This window comes from Loxodonta africana, chromosome 4 (genome assembly GCF_030014295.1).
Source record: "Loxodonta africana isolate mLoxAfr1 chromosome 4, mLoxAfr1.hap2, whole genome shotgun sequence".
Classification (NCBI taxonomy): Eukaryota; Metazoa; Chordata; class Mammalia; order Proboscidea; family Elephantidae; genus Loxodonta; species Loxodonta africana.
The window spans coordinates 133,159,270-133,177,020 of record NC_087345.1 but is presented as its reverse complement, the minus strand read 5'-3'; the positions used below and the strand labels follow the sequence as shown (position 1 = coordinate 133,177,020).

At 40.8% G+C, this 17,751-nt stretch overlaps 1 protein-coding gene across 1 annotated transcript in view; it reads right to left on the bottom strand.

Moving 5' to 3' along the window:
* LOC111750834 (antigen WC1.1-like) overlaps positions 1-17,751 on the bottom strand; it is a 63,383-nt gene that overhangs the window by 3,148 nt on the left and 42,484 nt on the right. The window contains exons 8-17 of the mRNA XM_064285184.1: positions 12,602-12,694; positions 12,180-12,494; positions 11,311-11,625; positions 4,869-4,910; positions 4,465-4,779; positions 4,200-4,232; positions 2,176-2,313; positions 1,665-1,760; positions 1,289-1,381; positions 495-632 (exon numbers count right to left, since the gene is read on the bottom strand). Coding sequence (XP_064141254.1) covers positions 495-632; positions 1,289-1,381; positions 1,665-1,760; positions 2,176-2,313; positions 4,200-4,232; positions 4,465-4,779; positions 4,869-4,910; positions 11,311-11,625; positions 12,180-12,494; positions 12,602-12,694 — 1,578 coding nt within the window. The remainder of the gene's footprint in view (positions 1-494; positions 633-1,288; positions 1,382-1,664; positions 1,761-2,175; positions 2,314-4,199; positions 4,233-4,464; positions 4,780-4,868; positions 4,911-11,310; positions 11,626-12,179; positions 12,495-12,601; positions 12,695-17,751) is intronic.

Here is a 17,751-nt window from a genome sequence, read left to right as displayed (position 1 = left end):
CACCATCTAGCTCTTCTGGTCTCAGGCTGATGTAGTCTCTCTTTTATATGGCCCTTTCTGTCTCTTGGGCACGTAATTACCTTGTGTCCTTGGTGTTCTTCAAGCATATGCTCTTTTAAGAACTATATGTATGGGATCAAATTGAGAATAGTAACTCGAGAGTTTAGATAGGAGCCTTAGGGGAAAGTGAGTTTATGTTAATGGGAGAGGAACAAGTCAGAAAAGAAGGGTGAGAATAGCTGCACAACTTTAAGAATGTAATCAGTGTTACTAAATGGTACTTGTAGAAACTATTGCATTGGCGTATGTTCTGTTGTGCATATTCTCAACAACAACAGTAAAATAAATAATAGTTAAGAAAAAAAGGAATATGGTCAAGGTGATGCTTTCAAACATATGTAGTCACTGCAGGAAGGGTGTGTATTGAAGAGCACAAATTCACTTTGTCCAAGACAGAGACAAAGGACTGCAGTAGAACAACTCACCCTACTCACCTGTCTGAGAGGCCCTGACCCCATTCTTCTCCTCTGGGGGTATGTTCCCCTCACTCATCTGAGAAGCAAGAGGAGCCTCAGGCACTGGCACCTCTTCAGCATCATCATAACCATCACTCCAGACATCAAGACTCTGACCTAGGGCTCAAAGGACAGACAAAGGGATCAGCTGAAACTACAATAAATGGTTTGGCCTAGGTAATATCTGAAGTCTCCCTGACCCAGAAATTTTGATGGTTGATAGAGACACCATCCAGTCCATATATTAACAAATCTCTTCCAAAGCCAAATATTTCATTTTGATGTGCATATAAATCAGGAAAATGACCCAAATATCTCAATAGTTCTTCATTAAAAGTACATATTTCAAAAAGACTCTCACACCAATGAGCATTATAGAAGATTTGTCAGATTATGCTATCCAAATGTTATTTTTTAAAATACAGTCCAGCAATGTCTGACTGCATATATATCTATGGACCCATAAGGTTATACTATATGGTATATGGTGTTCACACAACATCCAAATCACATAAGATTCTGTTTCACAGAACGTATCACGGACATTAAGCAATGGAGGACGTGATGTGTGCATGTGGTGACTGAGCAAGAGTGGTTCTGGAAACCAATCTGAACATGAAGCATCACAGAGCAGTCAGAGAAAGGGAAGGCCAGACCCCAGCTGGAGACAAAAGGTCCCTCTAACGCCAGTCAAAGGAAGACTGTTCCCCTCAGGATCTCATCTCTACAAGGGAAATTCCTCTTGCCCCAATACCGAGCCAAGGCAGATCCACCTCTACTGCCTGGAGTGGATTTATAGTCACTGTTGTCCTCATCTTCCCCTGTGTAATATGGCAGTTTAGGTACTGAGTCATCTGACAGGGACCCTAATGTGAAGAAAAACATCACAAACACAAACATAGCAAACTTTCTGACATTTGTAGGCCCTGTGGCAAATAAGTTCTGAGGCTTCAGATTTGACTCCTGTAGTGTCAAGAGAAAGTACAGCTCTTATGGGCTCTGGAGTACTCAGTGCCTGTGGCCTTGGACAGGGCTGCCTCTGCAAGGTTGGGATAGAGGTGGGGTTTGTAGGTGCTGAGAAGACTGGACTCCCATCTAGCAGGTGGCTGACAACCAGAGGTCCCAGGTAAACAAAGTAGAGACACACACCTGAGCCTGGAAGCAGGTCCTCTTTCGTTGATGTTACAAGGTAATCTATCTCCTCATACACAGGTTCATTGAGAGCGTCCTCAAAACTGGATGAGGCTAAGGAAGTGATCAGCAGGTCAAATTGCCAGTTGAGACACCCCTCAACCAACAGGCTAAGCCCTCATGCTCCCCAATGCTCACCCTTGGAGAAATTCCCCAGGGCTGCCAGGATCCGTGTATGGCCTCTCGCTCAGTGCACTGTATCTGCAACTTCTGACCTGGTCTGACCCTGTAACCACAGCTCGGCTTCTACTCTTTCTTTCCTCACACAGGAGGCTATGATTGATAAGTGCTCACACCCCAATCCTCAGAACATCTGCATATCCAGCCCTTGGAGCTTAAAGGGGCATATGGAGTTGTGCAACCTAATAAGCTGAGAATGGAGACCTTGCCCAGTTTCTCTCTTGTTACGCCTTGCCCCATTCCCAGCCCCAGACATTTTCCATGTTACCCAGTGCCCCCTAGGGCTCACCTTTGCGCTGTGCTCTCTGTTTGTGCAACTGAGTTCCCAAGAAGGTAAGGACCAGGAAGAGAAGGGCCCCCAGAATGAGGCAGAGGATCCCAGGCAGGGAGAAGATGCCAGAGACAGGGACTGAGCCTGAACTGGTGCCTAAGGAGAAAAAAGGGCCATGAGGTTTTAGAGAGGATCATAAGCCAAGGAGAACCCCCTCATCCTAGTCACCTGCTGAGTCCTCAGAACCATGAAGTCACCAGTTCAGATACAGTGGTTCTGCCTGAACCCCAAGATAGGACCAACTCAGGACTTGCGCTGAGCTGTGTCAACCTTCTTCTGAGCCTGGTCCAAAGGGAATTCTGTACTGTGAATTCAGGCAAATCTTAGGATCTTCATAGCTGACACAACTTAATAAGGCTATGAACCAGTTGCAGAGGAGTTGACTCTGACTCACGGAGACAATATGTGTATCAGAGTTGAGCTGCGCTCCACAGGGTTTTCTTTTTTTTTAATAATCTATTGTATTTTGTTGTTGTTGTTCAGAATATACAAAGTAAAAAACATACACTAATTCAAGTTTCTACAAGCACAATTCAGTGACATCGATGACATTCTTTGAGTTGTGCAACCATTCTCACCCTTCTTTTCTGAGTTGTTCCTCTCCCACTAACATAAATTCACTGCCCCTTAAGGTTCCTATCTAATCTTTCATGTCGCTATTGTCAATTTGATCTCATACAGATAGTTCTTAAAAGCTTAAAAGAGCATAATGCTCAAGGAAGACCTTTTTTACTAGTTAAGCTAAATTATTGTTTGGTTTTAAGAAAACTTCAGGGTACATTTTTGTTTTAAGGTTTTCAAGGTTTCAGGAAGTCTGGAGTCCATGAGAACTTGAAATTCTGTTCTCCATTTTCTCCCTTTTGGTCAGGATTCTTCTATGTAATCTTTGATCAAAACGTTCAGTAATAGTAGCCAGGCACCATCCAGTTCTTCTTGTCTCATGACAAAGGAGGCAGTTGTTCATGGAGGTAATTAGCCACACATTGCATATTCTCCTCCTCTTCCTTACTCTCCTTCTTCATCTGTTGCTCCAGGTAAATAGAGACCAACTACTGTGCCTTGGATGGCCACTTGTAAGCTTTTAAGACCCCATGCACTACACAACGAACTAAGATGTAGAAGCGAAGCACTAAACATGTTATTAGGCAAATTACCTGGGGCCCCATAGGGTTTTCAATGGTTGATTTTTTGGAAGTAGATTGCCAGGCCTTCTTCTGTGGTGTCTCCGGATGGTCTAAGCAGCCAAGTTAAGTTCTAACTTCTATGTTACCCATTTGTACCAATCGGGGACTCCAATAAGGCTATAAACCCTTGGTAATCAAGCCTTTCCTGTGTTAATATAATTTTGCAAGATATATGCAGATTCCGCAGTGCAGGTCCCTGGAAATCCAAGTATCTTCGCTATCACACGGTTCAAAGCGGCAAAACCACTTACCTCCAAGGATAGAGGGAGATGTTGTCTTCTCACTTGCAGAGAAGAGAAGAAAAATGGGACCACTGTACTGGATTGGCCCAGAAAAACCATCAGGTCACACCTACCATCGCCGATACTTCCTTCTCTCCCAGATCCAAGGACATAAGACCACAGCGTCCTCAAAATCAGAGCACAGGGCAGCAGGTTGGCCCAGGAAGTGCTTCTGGAGACAAACGCATCTCCTTCAGCCTTAGCCCTCTCTCCTGCCCGTCCACTCACTCACCAGAGCACCTCACTCCAGCATCCTCCTCATACTTGCATTTGCTCTGCCCCCAGGGCTGGGCAGCACAGGCCCATAGGGAGGACTCCTTGCCCCTGCACACACCTCATCCAGCCAGATGCTTCCATTTCCTGCCATAACTTACTGGAGCTATAAACATCTGGTAACCAGAACTTTCATGTGATAATATGGTTAATTTTTCCAGAAATATGTAGATTACAGAGTAGAGGTCCCTGAATATCTGAGTTTCTCCTCTATCACTTGGCTTGGAGCAGAAAAATCACTTACCTCTAAAAGTTGGGGAAGATGGTGTCCTCTTACCTGAAGAGAAGAGAAGAGAAGGAAAATGGGACCACTGTACTGGGTTGGCCTGGAAAAACCATCTCGTCATACCTACCATCCCTGGCACTTCTTTCTCACTCAGATCCCAGGAGACAAGACCACAGCCTCTCCAAAGTCAGAGCACAGGGCAGCAGGTAGGCCCAGGAAGTGCTTCTGGAGACAAACTCACATCTCCTTCAGCCTTAGCCCTCTTTCCTGCCCCTTCACTCACCAGAGCACCTCACTCCAGCATCTTCCTCGTGCTTGCAGTTGCTCTGCCCCCAGGGCTGGGCGGCACAGGCCCACAGGGAGGACTCCTTGCCCCTGCACCGCACCTCATCCAGCCAGATGCTTCCATTTCCTGGGCCAAATGCAGCCTCTCGCAGGGCTTCCAGAGCAGAGCCACAGCCCAGCTGCTGACACACCACCTCGGCCTCTGCCAGACTCCAGGAGTCATCGCACACTGTGCCCCAGGAGCCGTTGTGCCAAATCTCCACTCGCCCTGAGCATGTGGTGTCTCCTCCTCTGAGTCGAAGCTTCTCTTTGTCTGGAAAGGCAGCAAAACTTTCTGTTACTGGCCCGGTGGGAGGAAGGATTCCCGAGAACCGACAAGGGAAGTGGGAGGGGCTGAAGTACCTGTGCAGGGGGCAGCAGTGGGACAGCTCTTGGATTTCTTTCCTGCAGAAACAGACAATGGCGAAAAGATGGATCAGGGGGATCTAGGGCTATCAAGTGTTCATTAGGTTGGACCGTTTCAGGAGAGGGCTCCCTAAGTTGAATGAGGGGAAAATCACGAGCGTAGAGAAACCAGAGGCTTCATATCAAGTTCAACAGGTGAACAACTGAGGTATATATTGGTGTCTCATATTTTTCTCTTGAGCTGTGGCTTCATGAGTTAAAAAAAATCGTGTGATGGCACAAACAGAATTTTGGGCTATGGAGCTGGCCTCATTGCTAAGGAGGGATTTAAGATCGTTTTTTATTTTTAAAGAAATTAAGGAGGTGAACAAATATGAAGAACCCTTCCATTCCCAATGATCCTGTGTTTGATTGCCTGATGTCACAGAGTAGCTATCTGTACTCTGATTAATGTAAAATTGAGAGATTTATTGAAAGTAAAGGGATAGCTTGAGCTGGGGATAGACTAACCTCTGTGCAGTGGATTCCAATAATCGAATATGGTGACTTGGCAGTGATGTTTTATAAGGGGGAATAAAGGACATGAAGTACAGTACTTGATTGGTATTTACAAACTCAGATCATTGAAAGACATTACTTGATTAGTAATTACAAGTTTAGATCATTGAAAGACATTGCTGCATTGGTAGCAGATCATTTTAAGGTGGAACTTCCTGTGGCAGGAACTCATAAGGCAGGACTTTCTATAGCAGAAGCTCTTAAGGCGATTGGCTTAAAAGGATATATGTGTCTCTCTTAGATTGGTTACAATGTGCTAATCATAAGAGTACGTGAGGGGTGGTGGTGGTGGTGGTGGTTGTAGTGTATTTATGTCTTCGTTACCAGACATTCCTTTCTTAGAGGAGTTGCAGTGTAGTTACATCATCATTGCAGGACATTTCTTAGTTTCATGATTATGTCTGCATGGAAAATGGCTGTTGCTAGGGCAGAAATGAAATTAGCCACATAGGAGTCACACTGAAATCTCAAGCCTGCCACTTCAGACCTTCTCAGGTACCTCAGATTTTAAAATTCCCTTACACACTGAGAAGGGGTGAAGTTTGAGTTTCTTCGAAAGAGAGTTCCTAAACTTTCAGATCCTGTTGACCTGTGTGTTGCAGTGTGATGGGTGCCTGTGCCTCCTCCCAAACTCCAAGTACCTAGGGCTGGCAAAATCTCTGATGGGAAGATGCCCATGGAGTTCTGAGGGTGGTAGAACTCAAAGTTTGGGGTTGAGAGAGAGAAAAGTTCCTCGTGATGTCATGACATTAAAGGAAGGCAACTTCTAGTTGGGCCACATTGTCTGAGTCAGCTAAGAGTCCAGGACCAGTGTCCACCATGAAGGACTGATGACGCTTGCTCTCACCAACTCTCCTCCCCACTTTCCTAGATTGGTGACTCCCGGTCAGGATCTCACTGTTGTAAATCAATACAACCCTACACTACCTGTGCTCATCATCTCTATCAAATCACTGTAATTTTATTTTCATAAAACTCATAACCACTTGAAAGTATTGTTTATTTCTTTATTGGTTTAAATCAGCCACCGCCACACCAAAAAAATCAAAGCAAGGACCTTGGCTGCATTATTCATTTCTCTAGTTCCTAGAATACTAGGTTCATAGTAGGGCTACAACAAATATTTACTTGCTAAAAAGATAGATGAAGGTATGAGAAGGTATTCTAAACTGAATCATAGTTTCCATTTTCTCTCTTCTCCATTATTAAACTACGAAAAGAACTGTGGATCAATGTTTACTCTTTGTTATTAACTAGCTCTTCTAACTCCTTTATAAGTTAACAAGTGAATGGAATAAATTGGGTGTATAAAAGGTTTTTTTTTTCCCTATTAAAAGCTCATGAGCCATATACACATTATTCTGGAATGCACAAAAGTAAATAATAGACTACATCGAGAGAAAAATATGTATCCTATTTGTATACTTCATAAATTAAGAATGAAAGAAAATCTAAGTGATGCCTTCATGTTTTTAGCATGATATGTAGAACAGGAAAATGGGCGAAGTTTATGCTCACGGAGAGGGAGATGAAACATTAAAAGCAGGATTTAAAAATGTTTAGAAAGCCAGGGGATAAGTACAATATCGATATGTAGAAAAAGACAAAAAATTTCGAGTGACATTGATTTTGTACACAGAGGGATAATTATACAGAATGGACAAATAACACAAAGACCCTGTTACTAAGAAAATGCATAAAATAAAAAAGACCAAAACCACACGCTAATTCACAGAAAAACCTAGAATTTGAAGACGACAAGAAAATACAGCATTTCACAGAAAACAAATATAGTTGGGATAGACAATTTGTTAGAAAAATCTCAGAATTGATATGTTCTTTCTGTATCATTCCATAAAACCACACGACTTATTCAGAATTCTCTTCTGGAATTTTTCTGAAATTCAATCTCCTAACTTCTGCTGGATGTCTGCTCTCTTTCAGACTCAGAGTTCTTCCTATCACCAGTTCTAATGAAATGATCTCTGGTCTCTCAAGAGGAAAACAGAAACAGGAAGTCAAAAAGATACAAGCACAGAGATGGTGAATAATAGATTGCTCAGAATTGAACAATTCAATTCAAGGTGGAGCAAAGAAAGAGGAATCAATAAAGTCTATTGAGGACAGCAATTGGTGAGGCAGGAAGAAGAAAACCCTAGGGGAGTATGGTTTCAGGAAATCCTAGAAAAGAATGAGCTGAAAGAAGGAGAAAGGAATCAACATTATCAAACTTAGAATCAAAGTCCTTCAGAAAACGGGGGAACGGGGTGGAATTTAGAAACTAAGCACGAACATTACCAAATAAAGGAGCAAGGGCACCATCTCCCACTCTGAAGGGGAAAAGAGAGTGCAGGTGCAGAGCCATGGGTTCATAGACATGGTGGAAGAAAAATGAGAGAGCTTGCGTACAATTACTTCTATTCTCTCAGAGTAAAGTGAAGCAGATTCAGTTAAGAGTAGTAGTGGATTCAGTTACTGGTAATTTGAGGTAATACAAGAAAATATGAAATAGCAATTTGAAGGATAGGAAAACAATAGCAGAATGATAAGGCATGCTGATTGCCCTGTAGGGATTTATTCTTCACTTTAAAGTGAGATCAGTAAATGCTGTGTACTTTTTTTCAGCATAGTCCAATAGCTTGGGTCTAGGCAGGGATATGCAGATCGTAGAGTTTTCCAGTCCGTGGGGTTTAGCTAGGTGAGTTTCAATAGATGAAAAGTGTGGCAAGGGAGTTAAAGGTGGTGGCAAGAGAGTGAATGCAATAATAGACCATGAAATTTAAACAGGTGAGCAAGAAATTGCAGGCACAAGAGGGATGATGGTAATGAAAAAATATTGCAGGTACATTAGAGATTGAATGTCTCCATGAGGAAGAATTATCTAAGATAAAATAAAGATAATAGTCAAATGCAGTATACTTTAAATCTAGATATCTGAAGTGGTACAGTTATGGATGATAAAAAAATATATAACAATGTGAAATACAGAATTACGTGAGTTATAACAGAACACGGGTGGAGGAAAGCTGGATAGGTTGTCTGCATGAAATGCTGAAATTGGAAATAGCGGTGAGAGAAACAGGATGGAGAGAAAGCACACAAGACTGGTTCTGAAATCTTTGGTGAATGACGAAGGATGATCAGCAGGTGAGTAGAAGACTCTAAGGACATGAATGGCATAAATTTCAAAAGATTTGTGAATTTAAAAATAATTTCAGAGCAGAAATGATTTGGAGTTTCAGTGGGGATCAAAGAAGATGCTGATGCCACTTCTAGACCTAGAGGAAAGTGGATTATATGAAAAGTAAACAGCCTCTATTTGCAAGGTTGTAGGGAAAGCGCTGTCACTAGGGGCTACTCAGGCTTTGTTTAGAATAAGAAGGTAAACTTAAAGATATAGGGAAATTTGTTAATATCCAGTAGAAAAAAAATCAAGAGACACCAGCAAATTACTTTAGTAGGGCAAGAGGGCAAAGAGTCATACTGGCCAGATTTGGGGATTATCACAGTATCATGAGAATGAGGGTCCAGATTTTGAGGGTGAACTTGGAGTCTTGGGCTTCTAATGAAGACTGATGTAAGGATGAGAGGCTTGACGGTATTGTTCTGAGGGTTGTTTATAAGATATGTAGTTATCTTTTGCATCTAGAAGTTTAGATGTCCTTTAACTCTAGAAATTATGGGGAGACTGTGTCACTGGCCTCTTCAGCATAAGCCTAAGAAACTCTGGCTCCTGCCCACCCCTTCAGGCCATCAAGCTTCATTTTCCCTAATGTTCCCCCTGCTCAGTCATCTTGGGCTTCTTTCAGTTTCTCAAATACACCATGCTCTTTCCCACTCCGTGACCTTTCCACTTGCTTTTCCTCTGGCCAAAACATCCTTTTATCCTTTTTTCTCTTTGATGACTATGACTCAATGGCAACAGGTAAAGCTCATCTTTTAGGATTTTGCTAAAGCATCCCTCTTCAGAGAATCTGTCACTTGTCCTTCCCAACATATTTACTCAATAGATCTTTATCATTAGGTTGAAATCGTCTGAGGAGTTACACATATATCCTCTCCTGCTTTCTATCCTCATGCGTGTAACTGGGCCTTGCAAATAATTTGTTGTTAAGTGCCGTTGAGTTGATTCTGACTCATAGAGAGCCTATGTGCAACAGAATTAAACACTGCCCAGTCCTGTGCCATCCTTGCAATCACTGCTGTGCTAGAGCCCACTGTTGCAGCCACTGTGTCAATCCACAGTGGTTGAGGGTCTTCCTCTTTTTCGCTGACTCTACTTTACCAAGCATGATGTCCTTCTCCACGGACTGGTCCCTCCTGATAACATGTCCAAAGTATGTAAGACTAAGTCTCACCATCCTTGCTTCCAAGGAGCATTCTAGCTGTACTTCTTCCAGTAAAGATCTGTAGACTTATCACCTAACTCAGAAAGTGTGAACATCACAAAATGCATTGCAGATTGGAAAGGACAGTGCTTTGGAACTGGGCATATTGGATGGATATAAAGTTCTGGCACTTGTTAGCAAAGAGACTCTGAGCATATCACTGAAGCTCTATTAACATCAGTTTCCTCAAATGAATAATGACTGTCATCATACTTAATTAATAGTCTTTTGTGAAAATTAATTGCTATTCTCTGTATAGGAATTTAGCAAAATGCTAAGTGCATTGAATTGCGTCCCCCCCAAAATGTGTGTCAACTTGGCTAGGCCATGATTCCTAGTATTGTGTGATTGTCCACCATTTTGTCATCTGATGTGATTTTCCTATGTGTTGTAAATCCTACCTCTATGATGTCACTGAAGCAGGATTGGAGACAGTTATGTTAATGATGCAGAACTCAATCTACAAGATTAGGTTGTGTCTTGAGACAATCTCTTTTGAGATACAAAAGAGAGAAGCGAGCAGGGAGATAGGGAGACCTCGTATCACAAAGAAAGCAGCGCCGGGAACAGAGTGCCAGGAGTGCCTTGCTGAAAAGCTCCTAAACCAGGGGAAGATGGATGACAAGGACCTTCCCCCAGAACTGACAGAGAAAGCCTTCCCCTGGGGCTGGCACCCTGAATTGGGATGTCTAGACTGTGGGAGAATAAACTTCTGTTTGTTAAAGCCGCCCATTTGTGATATTTCTGTTACAGCAGCACTAGATAACTAAGACATAAAATCTGTTGATGACGAGTTGATTCCAACTCATAGCGACCCTATTGGACAGAGTAGAACTGCTCCATAGGGTTTCCAAGGAGCACTTGGTGGATTTGAACTGTCAACCTTTTGGCTAGCAGCTGAACTCCTAACCACTACACCACCAGGATTTCCAAACTAAAACATAAACCAAAAAGCTCACTGTCATCGAGTCAATTCTGACTCATAGCAACCCTATAGGACAGAGTAGAACTGCCCCATAGAGTTTCCAAGGAGGGCCTGGTGGATTTGAACTGCCAGCCTTTTGGTTAGTAGCTGTAGCTCTTAAGCACTGTGCCACCAGTGTTTCCAACTAAAATATACTCCTTAGAAATTAAGGTTCATCTCTTGTCTTCCTTATTTGAGGTAATAAGCTCCAGTGAACAAAATTTAAGTTTCCAACACAGTACAAGGTCAAGATGCCCATGTCTTCTATTCAGTCTCCCAGGTGTTTTAACTTAAAGTGCTGTCAGGCCTGAACACCACCCCCCCCCCCCGTTTTTTTTTTTCAGAACATGCTATGGTTTGGGTTTCAAGATTTGACATTCTCTTTGGATAGATACATTTTGTAGGCTTAATCTGAAATTTAAGCCACATCATTAAAATATAATTTGCAAAAACAAGCACATTGAAGGATGGTATAAGGATAAAAAAAAAAAAAAAGGATAGTCTACCCAAATTCAGATAAATAAGTCACCTGCACATGTGATGTGAGCTGCTTCCTTTGGGGAGCATGATCTGTCGTTCCAGGGATCAGAAAGACACTGCCACAGGGTGGTGTCACTTTTCTGACACTGGATTCCATCCACCCAAAGAGGCTGAGAGACTGTCCTGATACCAGCAGAAACATTGAGCTCTCCAGTGTCCCCACAGCCCAACTGCCTACAGATCACAGACACGGTGGTGGGCTCCATTGGGCTTCTGCAGACACCGCCCCACGTCCCATTGTAGAAGACCTCCAGCCAGCCAGCACAGTCATGCTCATCACTCACCAGCCTGAGGGCCAGGGACTCTGAAAATAGAGATGGAAAGAATGAGGGCACTGGGACCCAGTGTGGCTGACTTAGTGCTGTGATCCTTCATCTCCAGGGGATGGAACTGCTTATCTTCAGACACTGCAGGGGAGCTTCTCACTTGGAAGGAATTCATACATTCCTTTCTGATCTCTTTTCTTAATCAGAGTTTAATCACGTGTGCCCTGCTGTCTCTCATTATAGGGACTGGAACAACTGAGGTGAGGTGAAGGAGCCCTCCAGATATTCATCAGCTTCGGGGAGATGCACTAATACACACAAAATGTGAGTGGGGATTTGCAAGCCATTTAGTTTTCTTTTTTTACTACTTCTGAAATATACATGCTGCCTTTATCTGGAACACTAGAAAAAAAATCTTGTTAAATGAAATCACTGCAGGAAGAAATCCATCATTCACAGCTATTTGAATACCAAGCATCATGGCAGGCTCACTTCCCTCAGGCTAATTCAGCTCATGTTCCCCAAGGGGCTAGGCCCACCCTCTGTGGAGCTCCTCACTGCCTCCCCCAATGTGGGCACATGGACAGCAGACCTGAGCAGATGACCCCTGCATCCTCCTTGTGCCTGCAGTCGTGCTGCTTCCAGCCCCGGGATGGACACTTCCACACGTGGGACTCCTTTCCTGTGCATTTCAGGTCATCCAGCCAGATGGGTCCTTTCCCTTCTCCGAAATGAGCAGAAACCGTGGCGTTGATGGCCTGTCCACAGCCCAGCTGTCTGCAAACCACTTGGGCATCGTTCACGTCCCAGCTGTCATCACAGATGGTGCCCCAGGAGCCCTCGTGGTAGACTTCCACTCTCCCGTCACAGCTACTGCTCCCGTCCACCAAGCGGAGCCATCTGCTTTCTGAGGTGAGGGAGTTACGGCAACGGGGCATTTATGCACGGATAATTTATACAGGAGGCATTTGTACAAGTATGAGAATGGGTTCTGGTCCTGTGGGACTCCCTCACCTGAGCAGTTCGTTGTACTCTCCTCTGAGATTGTAGAGCCTGTTGGGTCAGACATGGAGTCAGTGCATGGGAGCAGCAGCTGGGTCTGGTTTTCTACAGAAGCAACACGATTGGGGATTAGAAGGGCTAAGTAACAGGAAATTGAGTTAATCTAAATAAAAATTTAGTGAGCGGGTCTGAAATGAAAGCTCTGACATGAGAGTAATGGTTTTATAACTTCAGAGTTAACCTTCTTTATGGAGAGTTCTGCTTCTGACAATGGCAAATATGCCTGGTTTAAAAAAACCATTGCATTGAGGATGACTTCAGAAAAACAGGAATACATGAACACTGTTTGAAGGTATTACAGAGCAACCAAGGCAGAAAGCATTTCTAGCATGACGGTCTCAGAGAGACACAAAGGGCAGAGGTGAGAGCCTCATTCCCCTTGAGGCATTTGCCAATTCAAAGGGAGCAGGTGAGAAACGAAAGGCTTAGCAGAGTTTTGGCAGACTCACTGACAGGGGGAACACACTTTAGAATTTGGAGACTGTAAGGAATGAGGAGCCCTGTTAAACATCCAGAAAACTTGTATCACAGGAAAATGAGAAAATGAAAAGTAGACTACTCTTCAGAAGGATGGAGGCCCATTTTCTAATCACTTCAATGACAAAAAAAAAAAAAAGTGATCTACCTCTAAATCAGATGTCTGGAAGAAACCAAATAAAATTACTTCGGAAGAATTCCTACAGTTTCTCACCTGCAATGTTTGTTAACCAAAACACTCAGCCATATAAAGGAAGAAATTTGACTAAACAAGAGGAAAAAGGACACATGAGAAAGAAACTCACAAGTATCCAGCTGTTAGAGTTATCTAACAGGGACTTCAAAAAAAAAAAAAAAAAAAAAGATTGAAATGGTCGAGAAATTAAACGACATGATGGATATTTTTGGCAGATAAATGACAGTAAAAAAACAAATGAACATTCTAGAGCTGAAAAGTCAATAACTGAAATTAAGAACTCAAAGAGTGTGACAATGCATTAGATCAGCACAAGATAGAAACAGTAAAATGGAAGACCCATCAGAATACACAGAATAAAACAGCAAAGACAAAAGAATGGAAAATATAAAAAGGAGTGTAAGATACATAGTGGAAAGATACGTTCTTATATAGTACATCTTAGATACATAAAACCACAATTGACAGAGCTAAAAGTAAAAATTAGAAAATCCACAATCACAGCGGGATAATTTAATAACATCTGTGGTGGTTTTTAAGAGATGAAGGTGAAAACTAATTGGAGAGAATGCATTCCCAGGACACCTTTACTAAAAGTAGGACTAAAAAGTGTTTTTAAGGCAAAATGAATGCAGTAATGTAGGAAGGAATGAAGAACATCAATAGGATAGATACAAGGGAATTAAAACAAGGAAAATAATATTTGGTGCAGGTTAAAATATAAGTGTAGTTAAAATGAAGGACAATCACTCTAAGAATTAAAAAAAAAATGTATTGTTAACAAGCTATTGGAGGAGAAAATACCATAGTAAAATATACTTGGTCAGAACAAAAGAATGCAAGAAAGGAAAAAAAAGTTACAGAAAAATGGTATATTTACTCCAAATATGCCAATGATTGCAGTAAAGCTAAACAAATATACTACATATATCCATTATACTCAAAAATTATCAAACTGCATTAAAAACAAAACCCAACAAGCAGAACCCAATTTTATGTGACTTATAAGAGACCCATAATAAATATCAGGGCACAAAAAGTGATATAAAATGATTAAAAAAAAAAAACAGTGAAAAGAAATTTAGTGTAGCTATACTAATATCTTACAAAATAGCCTTTATGGAAAAAAAGTTACTAGAGAGAAAGATGGCTATTATGGTTATAAATGGGAAACTCTAACTTAAAGAAAGAACGCTTCTAAATTTGTATGTAATTAAAACCAAGCCTTCAAATACGTGAAGCAAAACTGACAAAACACAAAAGAGAAATAGACTATCATATTTAGAAATTTTAATATACTTGTCAATAACTGATGGAAAGAAAACCCAACAAAAATGAATAGGTATATGGAAGATTTGAATAATATAATAAACAAATTTGATTAACTGGCATATATAAAACCCTGAAGCCAAGAAATATATACAAAATACACTTTCGAGGGCAGGTAAAATGTTGATGAAAAAAATACCTTAAGCTGGGCAATAAGATAATATAAAAATGTTAAATCATATAGTTTCTGTGCCCCCAGTGGAATTAATGTAAACATGAACAACAAAACACTAACCAGAAACTTTTCAATTATTTGGAAACTAAGAAATAATGTTCTAATTAAAACAATGGAAATCAGTAATTTTTATCTGAATGATAACATACCACAAATCAAAACTTATAAAATGCAGCCAAGTCTGTGATTAGAGTCAAATTTATAGCCTCAATAGATAAGATAAAAAAAAAAGAAAAGTTGAACATCATTGATATAAGCATTCATATCTGGAAAGTAAAAGAATATCAATCCAAACACAAAGAAAGCAGAAAAAAGAAATACCATACCATTTTTGTTAGCTATTTTACTAGAGATCAAAAATCACTCAATAAGGCAAGAAAAAGAAATAAAAACATAAGAATTGGAAAGGAAGAAAATTATTTGTAGACTATATGTTTGGTTTTTTTTTTGGTTATATGATCGCAGAAAATGCACGAATGCAGAAAACCCCAAAGAATCTATTGTTAGATTATTAGAAGTAATACTTCTATTGCTAACATTGCTGGACACAAGCTCAAAATAAAAAAATATTCAAAATCAATTTTATTCTTAAATAGTAAAAATATACGATGATAAAATAAAAATCTATCCTACTTAAGATAACATCAAAAGCATAAAACACATAGGATAGGAGAAAACCTATTCAAAGATGTGCAAGACCTTTAAAGGATTAAAGAAGACCTAAGTTTTTTTTTTTTTAAGTGAAGGTACCATATAGATGAATTGGGAGACTTGATCTTGTCAAACCAATGATCTCCAATTTCACCTGTAGATTAAATCTAATTTCAACCAAAAACAGGAGCCCTGGTGGTTAAGCGTTCAGCTTCTAAATGAAAGGTTGGTGGTTTGAATCCACCACCTGCTCTGCAGGAGAAAGATGTAGCAGCCTGCTCCCATAATGATTTACAGCCTTGGAAACCCTATGGTGGCAGATCTACTCTGTCCTATAGGGTCACTATGTATTGGAATCAAATTGACTCAATGGCAACATGTTTTTTGGTTTTCAACCAAAATATCACCCTGCTTTCTTTCTCCCTTTTTTTTTTTGTGAAAAATGACAAGCTGATTCTAGAACTTATATGGAAATCCGAAAGACCAAGAATGGCCAAAACACATTCAGGAAGAATTGTAAAAAGGCTAGAGGAGTTACTTTACTACATATCAAGACTTACTATAAAAACCAAAAAAATAAAGTCACAATAAATTAAGAAGTGTGATATTAGTGCAAGGATAGACAAATGATAAAATGGAGCAGAATAGAGAGTCTAGAAAAGACTCAAACTTACATGGATACTGTTTATGACAAAGGTGGCACTGCAGTGGGGAAAAGAATTGTTGGGAAAGGATTCTGAGTTAATTGGATATCCATATAAAAATATGAAATTTGACTCCTGTCTTATACCATATACAGAAATAAATTACAGAAGGATTGCATAATTTTATGCAAAAGAAAAATAATCAAACTTCTATAAGATACTGTAGGAGAATATCTTCATTATCTTGGGGTAAGTTTTCTTGAATTATAGAAGCACTAAGTGTACAGGAAAAAGTTGAAAAATTGCACTTCATTAAAATTAGGAACTCAGCCCATCAAAAAACACCACTAAGAGAATGAAAAGAAAAAGCTAAGAGCTAAGCCCTCAAATCAAGAGGCAGTTGTTCAGACAGAACAAGGGGATACTGATTGGTTTAAAGTCAGGAAAGGTGTGCCTCAGGGTTGTATTCTTTCACCATACGTGTTTAATCTGTATGCTGAACAAATAATACGAGAAGCTGGACTATATGAAGAAGAACAGGGCATCAGGATTGGAGGAAGACTCATTAACAACCTACATTATGCAGATGACACAACCTTGCTTGCTGAAAGTGAAGAGGACTTGGAGCACTTACTAATGAAGATCAAAGACCACAGCTTCTGTATGAACTGCACCTCAACATAAAGAAAACAAAAATCCTCACAACTGGACCAGTGAGCAACATCATGATAAACGGAGAAAAGATTGAAGTTGTCAAGGATTTCATTTTACTTGGATCCACAATCAACAGCCATGGAAGCAGCAGTCAAGAAATCAAAAGACGCATTGCATTGGGCAAATCTCCTGCAAAGGACCTCCTCAAAGTGTTGAAGAGCAAAGATGTCACCCTGAAGACTAAGGTACGCCTGACCCAAGCCATGGTATTTTCAATTGCATCATACGCATGTGAAAGCTGGACAATGAACAAGGAAGACTGAAGAAGCGTTGACGCCTTTGAATTGTGATGTTGGCGAAGAATATTGAATATACCATGGACTGTCAAACGAACTAACAAATCTGTCTTGGAAGAAGTGCGGTCAGAATGCTCCTTAGAGGCAAGGATGGCGAGACTGTGTCTTACATACTTTGGACATGTTGTCAGGAGGGATGAGTCCCTGGAGAAGGACATCATGCTTGGCAGAGTACAGGGTCAGCGGAAAAGAGGAAGACCCTCAACGAGGTGGATTGACACAGTGGCTGCAACAATGAGCTCAAGCATAACAACGATTTTGAGGATGACGTAGGACCAGGCAGTGTTTCGTTCTGTTGTGCACAGGGTCGCTATGAGTCAGAACCAACTCGATGGCACGTAACAACAACAACAACAGCAAGCCCTCAAAATAATATATACATATTTGCACCAAAAGTCATCATCACAATTATTTGTAGCATCATTATTTGCCACAAAGGACTGGAAACAAATCACCACCATCAGGTGAATGGATCAATACATTGTCATGTGGTTATTCAATGGGACACACTACACAATAATATTACAGCACTGCTGTAAACAACAACATGGATGAATGACAAACGTAATATTGAGTCAAAGAAGTTAAACACAAAATAGAATATACTTCATAATTTCACA